The 17,322-nt window shown below is 56.0% G+C and overlaps 8 protein-coding genes across 8 annotated transcripts; 3 read left to right on the forward strand and 5 right to left on the reverse strand.

Annotated features, from left to right (window-relative positions):
• Positions 1-175: 175 nt before the first annotated feature.
• RPN11 (multicatalytic endopeptidase) lies at positions 176-1,323 on the reverse strand (the record flags this gene model as incomplete). The annotated part of the gene is made up of 3 exons (XM_028641274.1): positions 176-866; positions 929-1,182; positions 1,258-1,323. The coding sequence occupies 3 exons, from the start codon at positions 1,321-1,323 to the stop codon at positions 176-178; spliced, it is 1,011 nt and encodes a 336-aa protein (XP_028494712.1).
• A 681-nt stretch (positions 1,324-2,004) lies between these two features.
• On the forward strand, positions 2,005-4,666 carry RPD3 (histone deacetylase; the record flags this gene model as incomplete). The annotated part of the gene is made up of 5 exons (XM_028641275.1): positions 2,005-2,396; positions 2,565-2,787; positions 2,843-3,143; positions 3,200-3,741; positions 3,791-4,666. 5 exons carry the CDS (start codon positions 2,005-2,007, stop codon positions 4,664-4,666), a joined length of 2,334 nt encoding a protein of 777 aa, XP_028494713.1.
• A 1,870-nt stretch (positions 4,667-6,536) lies between these two features.
• On the forward strand, positions 6,537-8,022 carry D7B24_007161 (uncharacterized protein; the record flags this gene model as incomplete). Its single annotated transcript, XM_028641276.1, has 2 exons — positions 6,537-6,605; positions 6,661-8,022. 2 exons carry the CDS (start codon positions 6,537-6,539, stop codon positions 8,020-8,022), a joined length of 1,431 nt encoding a protein of 476 aa, XP_028494714.1.
• Positions 8,023-8,141: 119 nt separating this feature from the next.
• On the reverse strand, positions 8,142-10,148 carry D7B24_007162 (uncharacterized protein; the record flags this gene model as incomplete). The annotated part of the gene is made up of 4 exons (XM_028641277.1): positions 8,142-8,417; positions 8,508-9,358; positions 9,446-9,678; positions 9,826-10,148. The coding sequence occupies 4 exons, from the start codon at positions 10,146-10,148 to the stop codon at positions 8,142-8,144; spliced, it is 1,683 nt and encodes a 560-aa protein (XP_028494715.1).
• A 469-nt stretch (positions 10,149-10,617) lies between these two features.
• On the reverse strand, positions 10,618-11,520 carry D7B24_007163 (uncharacterized protein; the record flags this gene model as incomplete). The annotated part of the gene is made up of 5 exons (XM_028641278.1): positions 10,618-10,762; positions 10,818-10,932; positions 10,988-11,158; positions 11,199-11,408; positions 11,463-11,520. The coding sequence occupies 5 exons, from the start codon at positions 11,518-11,520 to the stop codon at positions 10,618-10,620; spliced, it is 699 nt and encodes a 232-aa protein (XP_028494716.1).
• A 659-nt stretch (positions 11,521-12,179) lies between these two features.
• On the reverse strand, positions 12,180-13,915 carry D7B24_007164 (uncharacterized protein; the record flags this gene model as incomplete). Its single annotated transcript, XM_028641279.1, has 4 exons — positions 12,180-12,669; positions 12,725-13,341; positions 13,399-13,707; positions 13,790-13,915. 4 exons carry the CDS (start codon positions 13,913-13,915, stop codon positions 12,180-12,182), a joined length of 1,542 nt encoding a protein of 513 aa, XP_028494717.1.
• A 1,270-nt stretch (positions 13,916-15,185) lies between these two features.
• On the forward strand, positions 15,186-16,565 carry D7B24_007165 (uncharacterized protein; the record flags this gene model as incomplete). The annotated part of the gene is made up of 4 exons (XM_028641280.1): positions 15,186-15,741; positions 15,800-15,917; positions 15,983-16,053; positions 16,120-16,565. The coding sequence occupies 4 exons, from the start codon at positions 15,186-15,188 to the stop codon at positions 16,563-16,565; spliced, it is 1,191 nt and encodes a 396-aa protein (XP_028494718.1).
• Positions 16,566-16,788: 223 nt separating this feature from the next.
• D7B24_007166 (uncharacterized protein) lies at positions 16,789-17,211 on the reverse strand (the record flags this gene model as incomplete). Its single annotated transcript, XM_028641281.1, has 1 exon — positions 16,789-17,211. The coding sequence occupies one exon, from the start codon at positions 17,209-17,211 to the stop codon at positions 16,789-16,791; it is 423 nt and encodes a 140-aa protein (XP_028494719.1).
• Positions 17,212-17,322: the final 111 nt, after the last annotated feature.

Genomic DNA, 17,322 nt, shown 5'->3' on the forward strand with positions numbered 1-17,322 from the left:
TATCAGTCTTCTGAAAGCTACCTTGATACCTGTACATGCATGGCGGGGACTCCATTCCATGGTTTTCTACCCCGTGCTGTCCAGCCCACCCCAACGCCTAATCATACAGTAGGCAGAGTCCTGGTATCTCGTCGAGAAGGCATGTCTATGTCATGAATCAGCCCCCGGACCCCGTCTACAGCTCCTCCTCCACGTCCATACGATCCTCTGCCGACCGTCCGCTCGCGCCGGCCTCGCTAGGTCTCGGCAACGTAGCCTCCTTGTCGATCATCTGGCGGTTGACCGAGACAATGTTGTCCTCAATAATCTGCTGGCCGACATCCTCCAAGTGCTTCTTCGGGTCGAGCTTGCCGACGTAGCGAGTCTTGAGCTGGTCCTTAGTCAACTCGGTCTCCTCCTTGACGCGCTTCTGGTAGCCCTCGGCCAAGCTGACGAGCTGCTCCAGCCTGTCCTTGTTGTTGCAGCCCTCCACCCTGAAGTCGTCCATCTGCAGCGCCTCAGTCCAGACGTGCTTGTGCAGGTTCATGAGCATGTTCTCTTCCAAAGCCGTCTTGCGGTAGTTGATGCCGATCGAGTAGTAGTGCCTGTTGAGGCCGTGGATGAGGGCTTGGATCGAGGGCTTGTTAAGGTGTCCCAGGTTGCTCGTGCTCTGGCGTGGCTCTTGGCCGAGCATCAGAGACTGAGGGTTGATGAGGCGGAAGGCGTCAATGACGACCTTGCCCTTGACGGACTGGATAGGATCGACGACGACGGCGACGGCGCGCGGAGTAAGCTGCTCAAACGACTGCTGCGTGTTGATATCGACGGAGGAGAGCCAGCAGCCAAAGCCGGGGTGAGAGTGGTACCAGCCAACAACGGATTCGGGCCTGCATGGTGATGTGAGCGGGGGGGCTTCGACGGGGGCACAAGCGCATTTGGTGGCTCTTACCTTCCCGTTTGTCGCAGCATGTCCATCATCTTCATCTGGAATACGGGGTCGACCGCCTCGACGGAGACACCGGTACCGCTTTGCGGCATGGCGAAGACGTCCACAACGCGCACTGTGAAATCATCGACGAACTCGCCTAGCATCAGGCCCATGACTTCCATGGGGACACCGGCGCGACCGTGACGGAGCATCTTAAGGAGGGCGAGTGAGGAGATATAGACGGTCTCGGAGTTGTCGATAAGCTGTGTGTTATCCTGGGGCGCATATGTCAGTAAGACTAGCGACATAAGCCACGAGTTTGCATTGTCATGGCAGCGGCGAGCTCTTACACTTCCGGGTTGGGAGCCCAGGCCTCCCATGCCACCAGACTGGAGCATACTCCTGAAGCGATCCATAGCGAATGTACGGCGAGGTTGTACTAGATTTCGTGGGAATGTGTACGGGTGGTTGTATCGTCAGGTTATCGTGGAGGATCGGGCTTTGTGGTGGTGAAGTCGACGAGGGCGAGGGATGGAGGGTGATGGAAGCTCTTGGGGCCCTGGCGTTGGTGACGGTGCTGAGGCAAGACGATGTTGACGCCAGCTCGAGCAGCCTGGCGAAAACCGGGGCGGTGAGCTAAGCTGTGTGTGGCTGAAGGTGTGGCGTCACAAGGCGGAGCTTAGCGGGGCAAGTATCACGGCCAGCTTGCGAATTGTCAAGAGGATGGAGTGAATGAAGTCGTCAATGGACAGCAAATTTCAAGGCTTGCCGTGAAATCTTTGGGGACTAGGGTATCCCGCACTGGGGACAGGAAGTTAGTATTGGAAAACAGTTCAGCTTTGTCAGGGAGGCCCTTCATCACCCAGCATCTCGGTGAAGACCCCACCACACCCTGTCTTCAGTAGAAGGCATTTGATAGCCAGACAGGCAACTGGCTACCTCTTTCATTACGAAGTCCCTCAAAATTCCAGACTGAGCTAGAGCCTATCAAAAGACATGAGATCTTTTCTGCTGTATATCAGAAAGAGAACATCTCCATGCAACTTCTGATGTAAAGCAAGTCTGGCAAGCTTCGAGCTCCATGAGCTACCACAGCCATGAGGCCACAACGACACGCAGGCGACATTGATCGCCTCTCGCCTGACTCTGGCGCTAGGCTCCATACAGACGCTGTTCGATATCTTGTTAGCGTACAGCCCTGGCACAACAAAGCCAAACAACAGGCCAAAGCCTGTGATGACCAAGCCAACACGACTAGTACCAGTGCCATTCCCAGCCCCAGTCTGAGCCACACCTGGGCCGAGCCTTCCATTTCCCTGGCCATTGGCCAGCCTCATCTGGCCCACCGGACGGCTACGCATCGCATCGAATACCTGCGACCAACAAACCCAGAAGACCTCGATGCTCTCTCGCAGCGAGCTTCCTTCAATACTGCCCTGATACCCCCAAACGAGGGTCCTGTCGCGCAGAAGTCGGTGGTAGCTTCACAGTAGGTTCATAAACCCAAAAATTTATTCATCAAGGTCCCTAGGCACTGTTGATCATGTCTGCGAACCCTTTGTTCGCGCTTCGACCTTGTCTCCCCCGTTGTTGTCCCTCCTTTCCGTCAATTCGGTTCGTTCTACGGCGCATCCCCAAGCTGACCTTTTCTCAGCAGAGGCGCCGTTCTCGTCAACGACACAAACATCAACATGTCTCCCTTAGGCTCTGTGGCCCTCAATGGGTCGACGGCCTCGTCGACCAAGAAGGTCGCCTACTTTTACGATTCCGACATTGGAAATTACGCCTACCCGACCGGCCATCCCATGAAGCCCCATCGCATTAGGCTTGCTCACAGTTTGATCATGCATTACAACTTGTTCAAGAAGATGGAGATCTACGTAAGTTGGCTCTGCATCTATGGCGCAAGACTTTAGCTGACCAGCCTCTGTGCAGCGCGCGAAGCCGGCCACCCGCGGCGAGATGACGCAGTTCCACACGGACGAGTACATCGACTTTCTCCAAAAGGTCACGCCCGACAATATGGATCAGTACCAAAAGGAGCAGAGCAAGTTCAACGTCGGCGACGATTGTCCCGTGTTCGACGGTCTCTTCGAATTCTGCGGCATCAGCGCTGGCGGCAGCATGGAGGGCGCTGCGCGCCTCAACCGCCAAAAGTGCGACGTCGCCATCAACTGGGCCGGTGGCCTGCACCACGCCAAGAAAAGCGAGGGTAGCGGCTTCTGCTACGTCAATGGTAAACTCTGCGCCTTCGGCTCGTTTCTCTTTCCAGCGTGCTGACATGACAATCAGACATTGTGCTAGGCATCATCGAGCTCCTGCGTTTTATGAAGCGCGTTCTATACATCGACATTGATGTTCACCACGGTGACGGTGTCGAGGAGGCCTTTTACACGACCGACCGCGTCATGACGGTTTCCTTCCACAAGTACGGCGAGTACTTCCCCGGCACCGGCGAGCTCCGCGACATTGGTATCGGCCCGGGCAAATACTACTCGGTCAACTTTCCCCTGCGTGACGGCATCAACGATCAGTCGTACAAGTCGATCTTCGAGCCTGTCATCGAGCACGTCATGAAGTTCTACCAGCCCGAGGCTGTTGTCCTTCAGTGCGGTGGCGACAGTCTTTCAGGCGATCGGTTGGGTTGCTTCAATCTCAGCATGGAGGGGCATGCCAACTGCGTCTCGTACGTCAAGAGTTTCGGCCTTCCTACTCTGGTTCTCGGCGGCGGTGGCTACACCATGCGCAACGTTGCCCGCACGTGGGCCTTTGAGACCGGTGTACTGGTTGGTCAGCACATGGAGCGCCAGCTCCCGTACAATGAATATTACGAAGTGAGTAGAATATCTACCCTTACCTGGACTTCATTGCTAACGTATGCAGTACTACGCCCCCGATTTCGATCTCGATGTTCGGCCTTCCAACATGGAGAACTCCAATAGCACAGAGTATCTCGAGAAGGTCAAGGCCGCCCTCATCGACAACCTCCGACACACAGCCCCCGCTCCCTCTGTCCAGATGCAAGATGTGCCCCGTCAACCCTTCGGCGGCATGACGGAAGAAGAGGAGGCTGAACTCAACGACCTGGACGAGGATGAGAACGCTGATACCCGGATGACCCAAGATCGTTGGGACAAGCGCGTGCAGAACGACGCCGAATTTGAAGAGAGCGAAGACGAAGACATGGATGCCGCCAACGGCATGACGCGGCCTCGTGGAGCGAAGAAGCGCGCCTTCAACGACTTTTCAAAGGGCGAGGAGGAGGCCAACAGCACCGCCCCGACCCCTGTCAACGGAACGAGTGCCGAGGAAACCGCTGATGCTGAACCCATCGAGGATGCCGATGTCACCATTGAAAAGCCCGCCGAGGAGGACGAACCTGTGGAGAAGGAGACAGCTGCCGAGAAGGAGGCGACGCCAAAAGAGGACCAGCCAGCAGTGGACGGAGATGGTGATGTCGGCATGGACGACACGGCCGATGCTGCAGAGACGACCACGATCAAGAAGGAGGATGTCGAGCCTGAGGCGGCCACCGAGACAGAACCGACCAGCAAGCCGGCGTCACGCAAGGCCACGCCCGAGAAAGCTCCTGCTGCTGCCACCGAGGAGCCCGCCAAGGAGACCGAATCCAAGACTGAACCCGAGACGGCTGCACCCGAGGCCGAGAAGATAGACGAAGCGCCCAAGGAGGACGAGGCGGCGGACAAGATGGACGTGGACGAGGAGCCCGCCAAGGAATCCAAGGCCGGCGAGTCGTAGAGGCTCTCTCTCCTTCTGCGGACCACTCTGTTTCCGTTGCGGCAAGGTGTCTGGTTATAGCTTTGGGCGTTGGGTGGCTTACGGTTTGGACGAACAGGAATTCGGAAACGGACAACAATGTTTGATGTGGGAGGTGTTTGACTCGGACCCGCCTGCTTTTTTCTGCTCCGCCTCGACGGGGTCTGTACAGTAACGTATAGGTAGACTCAAGTCAGCCTTGGTTGTATCTGTGGGTGTTTCGCATGTGATTTACGAGGTTGCTGTAGACAGCACAGAATTATGTTGCTATCTACCACATGTTCGACCAGAGAGACATCCAAGCTTACACCCTGCTATCTGCAATCCGCCATTCACCCCTCGTTCCTCTCAGACCAAAGGACCCCCCACCAGTTGCTGAGAGTCCCGAGGGGCGAAGACGGTCACCGATTTTTATCATAATGTAATGTTCAAGATTGCTATAGTGCGAAGGCTTGGGATGAATATGAGAACAGAAACCTGATTGAGCAACCGAGTACGCCCTGCATGTCGACCTACATAATGCCATCCAGGTCCCGTCTGGATTTTGGTGTATGATCAGACGCGGCTCTCTGGGCGGACTTTCCTCTGGCTAAACGAAAATTCCACCGCGAAAATATTAGAACATAAAACGATGTTCGAGAATGCAGAGAACGGGGGGGGGGGAAAGCCGCGTTGTGTGTTGAAGATGCAGGTAAGGTTCAAGTTGGCTGTGAGGAGTCGGGAAGCCACCCCCCAAGAGCCAGACGCACCCGATTGTCAACGCCTGTCACCAACCGCGATGGCAATTCTGCCACTGCCCGCACAAAAGTTCGATTTCAGCGAAATGGTCACATTCAGAATGACCATCACACCATGCATTCATCCCATGATCCATACCCTCATCAAGACAAAGCAGGCTTACCAATCTCGATATGTGATGCTTCGGCAGCAAAGATCATCACTGCCAGCGTGGGACGCCTCTCATGATTGGCGAGGGTCCGTTGTGGGCTGTCTCAGCACTCAAATTGAATGCATGTCGCTGACTGGACGCTTTACTAGGGATCACATTAGCTCTTCTGCCTGACGAGACGATCGAGCAGAGCTTCTAGAAGGCCGCACACGGCACTTTGCGATCGTCGCAAAGGCAGATTTCCACAGTCAGCGAGTGATAGCATGAGGTGGTCACTGGCCACACAGGTCGCAGCCGAAGCGAGGAACAGAGACAGGCCATTCGTTCTTCGGTCGCTTCGCCTTTCGCCGTTCGCCATTCGCCCCGCCCGCGCCCCCCCCCCCCCTCTCGCCGTCCGAGGCGGATGTGCCTCGTCGCGTAGTGCGGTGGTACCGATCCAACCGGGATGGCGCTCTACAGGCCCCGCACCCACCTCCTCCAGGATGGCCCCTCCGTTCTCGCTCTCCCCCTCGCTCCCCCTGCTTGCTACTTGCTGCTTGTTTCCCCCAGCAAAAAGGCTGACAGAGACCATATCGGATGGCAGCCTATCACGAGAGGCCGTTGGTGGGTTTGATGATCGTCGAAGCGCCTGTAATGAAGTGCCTTGGGCAGAACAGACAGGGCACTGCCACCTCTACTGCCACGATCACAAGGGGCGGTACATGCTGATCGCCTCAGCCCTACACCGCGAGCCATGTAGCGGTACCTATTCCTTTTTGATCCTTCAAGATGGCCGCAGGACAGGCAGCACCCGCCGTGATTACCTGAGCTCGACCATCGATCGTCACTTCCTCCTGGAGCCAGATAGACCCTTAAAGCTTCCACCATCGCCCCCCTCCTTTGGACCTTTGGAGCCCCCTTGCCCCGTTTGACACTGCCGGCCATCAAACCCCTCTTCTGTAGTACACCTCGCCATAAGACACCATGCAAAAGAGGAAAACACACAACAAGTCACGCCGTGGGTGTGTCAATTGCAAGAAGAGACATGTCAAGGTCCGAATATCAAACAGTCTCCCCGGTCTCCTGACATCGTACTGACCGATCGTAGTGTGACGAACAAGGCCCGCCGTGTGCCAATTGCGTTATTCGCAAGACGACATCGACCTGCTTCTACCCAAAATCTGCCAAAGACCTTGCGCGTGATACCATCAAGGAGATCTCCATCCGGCCCAAGTCGGACACGTGCAAGACGCGAGGGCCCTCGGTTGTCACCGTCACGTACCGTGGCTCTTCCAGACCTGAGGACACGTCACAATCCGTCGGCCACCGATCATCACAGTCACTATCAAGATCCCTGAGTCCTTCGCCCGCCGCCTTCTCCAGCATCTCCTCCAACGAACGCCTCCTTGAGCTCGAGCTGATGCACCGCTGGTCGACCCGCACCTGGGCCGTTCTCTACTCCATACCAGAAGACCAGCCCTTTCTCCAGGTCGTTCTACCCCGTGCTGGCCTTCGCCATGGCTATGTCATGAATGGCATCTTCGCCATCACCGCCCTCGACCTCGCCCGAGAGCGGAGTCCCACCGAAGCACGTATGTACCGTCGAGCGGCCCTCGAATACAGCAACAAGGCGAGCGTCGACTTTCGATCCAATCTCAGCGATATCACCGCCGATAACATTTGCTATCTCTTCTACTTTGCCATGATCTCCGCCTTCTTCAACTTTGCCATGCCTCCCTTACCGACCGAGACACTCACCTGCACCGACCGCATCACGATCGCATTTGACATGATCCTCGGGGCCTCGCGCATCGCCTGGACAAACTTTGACTGGATGATCCAAGGCCCTGACTCGACGAGCATCGTCATGGAGAGGTACACTGTCGACCTCAGCCTTGTCAACGACATTGACGGCGATACCATGATCGCCCTGAACCACCTCTCCACCGTCGTCCGCGAGCTGCGCCAGCCTGGACCGGACGGCACCCCCGGCAAGGGCCCCATTGCCAACGAGCTCTGGGAGTACCAGCTCGCCGTCGGCCAGACGAAATATTGCTTTGCTGAAGAGCGCCTCAACCGCCTCAAGTGCTACTACCTCTCCCTCATCACCGTCGCTGGCGTCGACTTTGCCACCCGTCTCCGCGCCCGCGAGCCCATGGCCCTGTTCATCATCATGTACTGGGCCGTGCTGCTGCACCGCGCCAACGACGACCCCATGGTGTGGTGGTCCACAGCATGGATGAGCAAGAGTACCGTGGGCCATGACCTTGTGGCTGAGACGTCAGAGGCTTTGATCCATTCACCCATTGCCCAAATACCCGAGGGGAGGAAAGGGATTGCATGGACGAGGGACCAAGTGGGTTTGCCGCCGCTGGAAGGGTTTGACCTGTACGAGAAGCCAACAACGTTAGAGATGGAAATGGTGTTTGGAGAAGAGTCTCTGGCGGATGCCAAATTGATTGAAGCGTAGATCTTTTTAGAGCATATACCACGGCGTTTAGACGGCACTTTTCATAAGAGATTCAGCACATACATGTATACCAGTGACCTCGATTACAGAACTCGTACTTCAACAAACGGCCCCCTTTCTCACAGCACCGAGTCCATGATATCGGCTTCCAAGAAGTAATCCATCACATCTCGGCCCTCCATGAATGAGCGCCCAAAGTCGTCGTCATCAAAGTCGTCGTAAGCTTCCCTCTTGTGCAATGAGCCCATCTTGTCCACCTCCTTTCGCACATCAGCCCACTTGACACCAAACGGCGACCCTTTGCACACCTTTCCAGGCGCTGGCATCGTGCCGTTGACCCAGTAGTCCCTCAGATGCACAGCCGCGCAGGCAGACGGCACGCTAGTCGAGCAGTGCTACAAAAGGTTAGCATATACTTGCAAACGCCAAAAGAAAAAAAGAGATCATCACGGAGAGAGAGAGAGAGAGAGAGAGAAGAGACTCACCCCGGCGCCCGCAACCGTGAGCAGCTCGCTGCCCCCCAGCGCAGCGCTCGCCTGCCGCGCCGCCTCGAGCGGCGTCCGCGGGTCGAGCTCCGCGCTCACGACGAGGACGGGCGTCCGCGTCGTCACGGCAAAGTCCCCGTCATACGCCTCGCGCGCGCGCCACGGCCACTGCGCGCACGTGGCGCCAATGGCCGCGAACCGGCCGCCCGAGATGCGGCTGCTGTTGACCGTCGCGGCCATGTCGGGCGCGAAGGCCGCGAAGGCCGCGGCGCGCTCGAGCCTGTCGCCGCAGCGGATGGCGATGTAGGCGCCCAGGCGGGCGTCGGCGTCGCTGGCGCTGCTGGGTTTCGCCAGAGACGGTGCGGCGGCGGCGGTGCCGCTGGCCGCTTCGTACGGGTCGGACCCGCGCACGGCGAGCAGGCTGGCGAGGAAGTTGAGGTGCTGGGGCCAGAGGGCCCTGTTGATCAGCGTGTTGGACGTTAGGTGGATTGCCTTGATGTAGTCGATCGTCACTAGGATGACCACGGGGAACGGCAGGCTAGCCTTGGCTTTGGGCTTGATGGTGATGACTGCGGGCTGGACTTTGAGGTCGTCGATGCGCCGCCAGACCTTGGCCGAGAGGTCTGCTGCCGTGCTGCCATGCTTGGCGAGCGGGCATTTCGTCGCGCCGAGGGTGACGCACAGCTCGAGCATGGCTGTAAGCACCTTGTCGGCGTCCATGGTCATGTCTGGATCACTCGAGCCGCGGTACCACTTGTGGGGGTTCACGACGCCGTCGAGGACCATCCTGTCGATGCGGTCCGGGAACATGGCTGCTGCTGTGGCGCCAACGATGGTGCCGTAGGAGTATCCTTTCCGCCAGTCAGCTTTCTCTCACTCTGGCCCTTTTTTCTTGAAACGAATTTCGGAATGGGGAAGGGAGACAAAAGAGAACTCACCCCAGAAACGAAGCAAGCCGTCCTCGCCTAGAGCATCAACAACTTGCATCATGTCGCGGACGAGCGCTACGGTGCCTAGCAACTCCGCGTGCTGATTACCCGTTGAGTGCTTCGCGCATTGAGCAGCCACGGCGGCAGCTCGCCTCCAGATCTCTTCGATGGTTTCGTTCGCCCTGTGCTGTGAGAGCATGGGACCGATGGTGCCGCATGTGAAGGGCAAGGGGCCGGTGCCGCTTATAAGCGATTAGAAGTGTCCTCTGAGGAAGAAGCTTGATGGGAATAATTACCGTGGGTCAAAGGTGACGAGATCGTACTCATCTCCGCTCATCCTGGGGAGTAGTCAGAATCGGCCCTACATCGCGGGCCTCCAGGATACTGACCATTGCAGAAGCTCAGAGTCGGTCGAAATCTTGGACCTCATCGGGAGACCTGGGCCTCCTGGATTGTACAAGATGGAGCCGCGCGAGGGCTGTTTCTTCGCCTTGGCACGAACCAGCTCGATGGTCACCCGTTCTTTGGACTTGGACGTGGTGTAGTCACGAGGCACCTGGAGCGAAGAACACTCGACTTTCGTCTTGCTATGTGCTGATTCACCAGGGTTGCAGGCCTTCCATTCGAGAGATTTTTTCACCGCACTGGCGGATATTGGCTCCGACAGGGTGAGTGAAGCAAGAAGCGCTAGCAGTAAATTCGAGAGGCCCATGGCTGCGTATTATGACAGGTTGTCGGATGGATCACTTCTGTTCTACAGGTGTCGAACGACGGGCGACAATGATTCTTAAGTAAGGTAGGGAATAATAAGCTTTTAATGCCAGCAAGGTGCTGGAGATTCTCAGATATCCCCGTATTTAAGCATGCAGAGAACCAAATGCTATACATCAAAGTTGAAAGGCTGCTGATTGTTTGCACAGTGTGCAGATAATTCAGGTTGTGTAAGGGTGGCTTGACTGAGATTGGAAACCTGTTGCTGTCATGCCTCCCAAGTTTCATCATTCATTCATTCAGTCCTATTCAATGACTGGTCCGTAGCCCTTTCTCTCTAGGAGAACCCGTCGCGACTTGATCTGCGATCAGCAAGATCCAACCGGTCCACCAGGTGGACTGCAAAACTTTATGTCAGCCATCATGGAAAACCACCTGGAGGGTCATCTTTTGGCACTAATGTATAAAACTCACGTATACGAGGTTGGGACGGGGTAGTAAATGTTGAGCAGCAGTCCAGGGTCGTTCGCATTGTAGGCACCGGGGAAGCTGAGGAGGCGTGCGGGCTTGTAACCACCAGAGCCACCAGAGACTCGAATCTGACCACAACTCAGGCTGCATCACATTAGCGACTACTTATTCTCCAGGAAGACGCTTCGATCAATCTTACTAGAGCTGCGCACCGCCAGAACTCGAAGCGGAGTGCAAAGCAATGTGCTCGAATCGCACGAGGTACTCGCCGTTGTCAAGGCAGCGGGGGAGCGGGAAGCTCACGGAGCCGGCATCTTTCGTTGCGTCAATGTTTGGAGATAAGATATTGGCGGTTCTGCAATTACATACTCATGTTGGGCCAGCTGATGCCACCGGAAGAGATGGACGCATTATCCTGCCAGACCTTGAACCAGACTGCACCCTGGCCGTTCCATGTAGCGGCGGTCTGTCCGGAAGGAACCCGAGCCAGGTAAGCGATCGCAGGGCCAGGATGAAAGATAGGAGGGCTGGAAGTGAAGGCTATGAATGCAGTTAGCCTGGTAACACGATGTTAACGAACCATCGTCTTGGAAATTAAACTTGCAGACGGTGTTGCCAGCAGTGACAGCCAGAGTTCCAGGCGCGCCCCTGCCCGGACTCAGTTCGTAGCAGGTCATCTGGGAGCTGGCCACGTTGGTGATTGGACCAGTCGTCTGGTAGTTCGCTGTTTGGCGGACATTCTGCCAATTGGCGGAGCTTTGGCCGCCAGATGAAATGGCAGGAAAGGTATCTTGAGGATACTGTTAGGTTTGCACGGCATGTCTGATCAGATCATCATCCTCACAATGGGCTGAGGCCACCTGTAGGAGGGCCGCAGGCAAGAGAACCGAGAAGAACTTCATTTTCTTTCAGTCGGAAGTAATTCAGAAATAGTCAGATGACCAAAGTCCAAGGTAGTTCGTTGAATAAATGTGTTGAAGGTTGAAAATGAAGTAGGTTAATCCACTTATAAGCCGTCTGAACTCCCTGTACACGGAAACAACGATGGTCTCTGCAGTGAATCCGGGGTACGGATGAACCAGACATCGGTCGAGTACGGTTCGGTTAAGTGCAGCGGCTAATATGTTCAAGCCAACCAAACGCCATCCATAGCTGACAATTGTCACTAGAAGAGCAGGTAAGCCACGCGGGGTGCTTTGCGACGAATCCAACATGGTATCCCATAGTAGACACAAATGAAGTCTAATTGCGGAGGCTAGAGGTCCGCCGCGGCACTCCTCAAGCACACAATCATCTATTTTGGTATCACCTTGGCCCTGCAATTGTCCGAATAGTGGCAGCTCAGGACACGGGACCTCGGAATGTAATTTGTCAAATGCCCGACGCAGCTGCCTAATGCAGCACCCAAGCAGTTTGGTTGAATTCGGCAGAGTAGCAACCCCCCGCACGGCAGTCATTCTAGGGCTTGCCAAAGTCATGCACATGAATCTGATGGACACGAGAATGTGATACAACTACCGGAACGCTGTCTACTCATGACGCACCGTGAGAAATCTGGTTCTCACTGCACGCGTGAGATTTTGAACCCTCCAGAGACCCTCGTCTGAAAGAATCCCTTCGGATCATATTCAGCCGCCACTCTCTTCAGGAACTGAACATTCTCCTCACCATACGTCGACAGGGGGTCTTGAGCTGGATTGACATAGTTAAGGTACCTCCACGCAGTTGAGGCGTCCTTCGACTCGGCGTAGGCCTCAAGCTCAGCCGTCAACGCAGCGAGCTTCGCAAAGGCCACGGACTCCTGCTCGAGAGTCTGCATGGAAACCTGACCGAGCCAGACAATCGAGTCGTGTGTCAGAGACTTCTTCAGGCCAAGGACATTGTTACCATTCCCCCTGTTGGCGAAGTGCTTGGGAAGAGGCTGGATGACAAAGGCGATGCCGAGTTCGGGCCACAAGCTCGTCAAGTCAGCCACAAAGGCATCGTAAAGCGCAGACATCTTGTTCAGGACATCCATGTTGTTCTGGAAGCAGATAGAGAACCAGACGCTCCTGCGATTTGTCAGTCAGACAGCGCAACCGCACCTGAAGCTTATTGAACACATACCTGGCACCTCCGGGAGTGGCAAAGTCCGTGATAACCTTGCCATACGTCTTCCTGCTGCGGTCATCCAGCACAGGCGTCAACCGATTCAGCGGAGCGAACGAGGTTGAATTCTCCACGCCAGCCGTGTTAATGGCGACGACAGCAATCATGGGTGCGCCCGACCCGCCATAGGTGAAGGTAACGACTTCTGTGTCCTCGGGGTGATCGTGGTTGATCTCAACAAGCCTTGAGAATTGAGCCAGAATAGCGTCCCGGTTATCGTAGGTCAAGAACAATAGGCCGCCGTAAAGCCCGCCCTTTGCGTCTTCAAAGGTTTGCAAGTCAAAGCGCGTGACGATGCCAAAGTTGTTACCTCCGCCTTTCAAGGCTCTGTAAAGATCCGGATTCTCCCCAGCATTGGCGTTGGCGATCGTGCCATCCGCAAGCACAACTTCATAGTTCACAATGTCGTCGCACGTGAAGCCACGCTTGCCAGTGTGGAAGGAGGCACCTCCGCCGAGAGACAAGCCACCGACGCCGACGTTGCCCTCGCGGCCACCCGTCGCAGTGCGGCCATACTTTTCAATTTCATGGAAGACGCCGGACCACCGCGAGCCGCCCCCAATGCGAACAATGCCCTGAAAATCAACATGTCAGTGACGGGTCTCGTCCGCGTTACGATCTGGGCCACTCACGCTGCAGTTCTTGTAGACGGTGCTGTTGAGTAGGCTCAAGTCAATCGTCACACCCTGAGCGACGTTATTGGACCCAAAGTGAGAGTGACCACCACCTCGGACGCCAATGTCCCAATTACCAGCCGGGCTCGTCTTGGCAAGAGCAGCCACAGCTTTGGAGACCTCTACAGTGTTCGCCGGCTGGATGATGCACCATGGTCGGATTTGCTGGACCGTCCCAGACCAGTAGGAGCTGATGCTGGATTTGTACTTGGCGTCCGTAGGGAAAAAGACACTGCTCGAAAGACCGGCTGCGATTAAGGCATCGCACTATGAAGGAAGAGTCAGTTTCATACTGAGTTCCCGTGGACGTACGGAAGCAGAAAGCCTCCGTCCGCAGCCCAGAACTCACACTTGTGTAGCCAGTAGATGGAATAGTGAATTCGGACGTCTGGCGAAGATGCAGATCAACGGCCGAGGCTTCGGCGGCGCCGATTGCCAGAGCGGCAGCGGCAACGAAGAGGTGGGTGGTGAGCATGGTCGTGGCGGGTCGGGAGGCTGAGAACGGTATACGCACACGTGGAGTCGAGATGCAGATCAGAGGTCAGATCGCAGCGGCATCGCATGAGGATATATTGATGCTCCTGAACCTCCGTGTGTGTTCCAGTTTGGCTTCCGCGGAATACACGTCGAACTATCGATTTCGGCATGCAAATGTTACGATCCTGAATTGGAGAGCAAGGCACAGCTGCCATGTCAGGTATTGTGAACCCTTCGCTTGCTGGGTTTCTCGGTTTCGCTATTTGATGATGATTGCTCGTGTTGGTACGTCAACTTCATGGACCTATGATTGGACCCGCGGGTCTGGGTATATGCAGCCGCCTGCACAATCCTGGTTCTCATGCAAGGTTCTGGCTCAAGTTGATTGCTTCCCCCCTGAAGAGTAATCCAACGTGCAGGAGAATGGAACGTTGTGAAAAAGAGACCTATTGAAGCAGGGCTCACGCTGAAGCGAACTACTCCCTCTGCTGGCACCGCGAGTCGTGGCAGGAAGCCTAGCCCTTCGAGCAAAGTGGGAGTTCGAGGCGACCCTACAGGGTATAAGGCACACAAACACAAGCTGGGAAGAGCTTAGTCTCTCTCAGGCAAGTCGTTCTCGCCACTGAAGGGGACTACACGTTGTGTGACGAACTTTGAATTAAGCTATCGTTAGGATATAAGCTTTGGTCCATGCTCGATCATGTCTGAAGAAAGGGCTCTAGATCAGCAAGAACAACCTCAACCCAAAGACTTGCCGTTTCTGCCGACTAATCTCAAAACCTACAAGAGTCATGCTAGCCTCCTACTGTGATGCTACCGAGAGCTCGAAAATATCTCATTCAAGTCGTGTTGAAATACCACCCAGCCCAAGATTGATGCAGAGGCTTCACTTTGCTCGGGGTAGGCACAGGACGGGCAGCTGCTCCCCCTAATAGTGTGCATGAGGCACTCAAGGTACCTTTGTCAGAGAATGGCGAAGGGTCAGGGGCGCGTAGCATCGTCCGATGTCGCCTAATTACTTTCCCATGTCGTTCCGACCGTCCGAACAAGGGTTCTAGTCATTGAGCTGTGAAATGCAGTGAGGGCTTGCCACTGCTGTCAGCATGTTCAGCTCACAAGCCAACTGGACCAGTAGTTCAGCCACCGAGCTCGACTGACTACCGATTGTAAAGGCCCGACAATCCCCTCTTCAAGCCAGAAGACAGAACGCCCGATAGATATCAAATCAAGTCTGGCGTTCCGTCTTGACAACTCTTTCCCTAGCGACAATGTTCCCCATATTCTCCCGGGACGATGCCACCCAGATAGCCACGTCGACACACCATGGCAACGCAGAGACAGTGGTCAACGCCGCCATCTGGCCCATGCTCGCCGTCTCGACCATATTCTTGGGCCTGCGAATCTACTGCAAGGCCATCCGCGTGCGATGGATGGTCTGGGTCGACGACTACCTCCTCCTCGCCGGCTGGGCGTTCCTCGTCGTCTCCTCCGGGCTGCTGAGCAGGCTCGTGCACCTGGGGTTCGGCAAGACGCTGATCATGACGCCAACGATGAGCACGGTTCTCTACTGCGCCGATAACACGCACAAGCTCGCGTTGGCGCTGACAAAGACGTCGTTTGCTGTGACGCTGCTGCGGATCGCGACCGGGTGGCAGATCTACCTGATCTGGTTTCTCGTCGTGAGCATGAATATTCAGTTCTTGGTGCACATCATCTTGACCTGGAGAGCGATCTGCCCGCGGGTGCCAGGCGACACGACACCGCATCTTCCGGGCACCTGTTGGGAGGCTCACGAGGCCATTACGTTGGGCATATTCGGTGGCTGTACGTCATGACTGGCCTGTGCGAAAGCCGATGTGCTTATGGCTGACGCTGTGTTTAGTCTATTCTGCTCTTTCAGACTTTGTGCTCGCCCTTCTGCCGTGGAAGATTGTCATGGGGCTGCAGATGAGGAAACACGAGAAGATTGGCGTTGCCGTTGCCATGAGCATAGGGGTGCTGTACGTCTCAATACCTATACGCCCGTATGTGCTTCCTGTGACGAGGGAAGCTGACCTTGTCTTAGAGCTGGCGTCATGGGTATCATGAAGGGCTCCTACAGTGTGCTCATCATTAAATTTACCAATGTTGAAGACTGTATCCCCCCCCCCCCCCCCCCCACCCCTCTCGTGTCCGTGTAGGACGTTGCTGACTGGTCGACAGACACATGGAAACTCGCCGTCTTCTGGATCTGGGCCGAAGCCGAACCCAACGCGACCATCATCGCGGCTTCGATTCCGGTTCTCCGTGTTCTCGTTCGGAACGTGCGCAGCGGTCGCGGTCCCTCTGCGTATCCCTCCGGCCAGTACATCAAGTCCGATACGTTGAGCAAGTTTCAAGCGCCGAGCAACGCCGTCAACACAGTCGACGACGACGGGTTCGCGTTGAGCAAGGGCGATGCCAGCAGCGACCGGAGCATATTACCCCGAGAATTGGAGCAGAAAGCGGGCATCACGAGGACGCGGGAGGTCACGGTCGAGTACGACTCGAGCAGCCGCCAGTCAAGCAGGGTAGTGGAAGAGTCGGAAGAGGGCATAGAGCTGTCGGATCGTTGGTCGCCTCCACGGCGCAGGACGAGCGTGATGAGTATCAGAGGAGACAAGAGATAAGATGGCGACAAGGGAAGAAAAAAAAAAGAAGAAAAAAACGAGGCATCCAATGAAGGATCAAAAAAGGGTTCAATTCAGTCCTAATCCAACTCCGAAACCCAATGCTCCATGACATCCACGAAGCCTTCCTTCCCTCGCTCGTCATGTCTCGTGAACTAATGATACAAAACTCCCCAAGCCAAAAATACTGTTGAAAACGAAGACAAACTTTCTCGGGGTTCTCTTAGGCAGGCGCCATGTGGTGGACGCAGCAGGTCCAGTCGCCGCCGGCGTTCTGGCGCCAGACGTCGGTGCAGATGGCCTCGGTGGGCTTCATGCGGTCCTTGGCGTCCCCAATCTGCTGCCAGACGGTGACGCGGTAGGTCAGCGACGTGGACATCATGTCAATCTCGACAAAGTCGGCGTCGTCGGCGTCCTGCATGCGGTAGGCGGTCCAGGGCTCCATGTCCTCGAGGTACTCCTCGAGCGAGGGCTCCGTGTCCTTGGAGACGAGGGTGCCGTCGACCTGAACGAGGATGGCGTCGTCGCCGAGGTACTTCTTGAGGGACTTTTTCGGGTTTGAGTCGCAGAGGGCGCGCCACAGGAGGGTCGTGGCCTCAATGGTGTCATCGCGGTTGCGGTGGTAGATGTTGTTGGGCTTGGACATGGTGGCGGTTGTGAGGGGCCGGAGTGGTGTTGGTGTGGGAGTAGCTTCAGGGGTCTTTAGAGGGTTTAGGGGTCCTCTGCGTTCGAGGTAGGTACCGAGCTCGGACTGGAG

Source organism: Verticillium nonalfalfae, assembly GCF_003724135.2.
Source record: "Verticillium nonalfalfae strain VnAa140/NRRL 66861 chromosome Unknown scaffold_55, whole genome shotgun sequence".
Classification (NCBI taxonomy): Eukaryota; Fungi; Ascomycota; class Sordariomycetes; order Glomerellales; family Plectosphaerellaceae; genus Verticillium; species Verticillium nonalfalfae.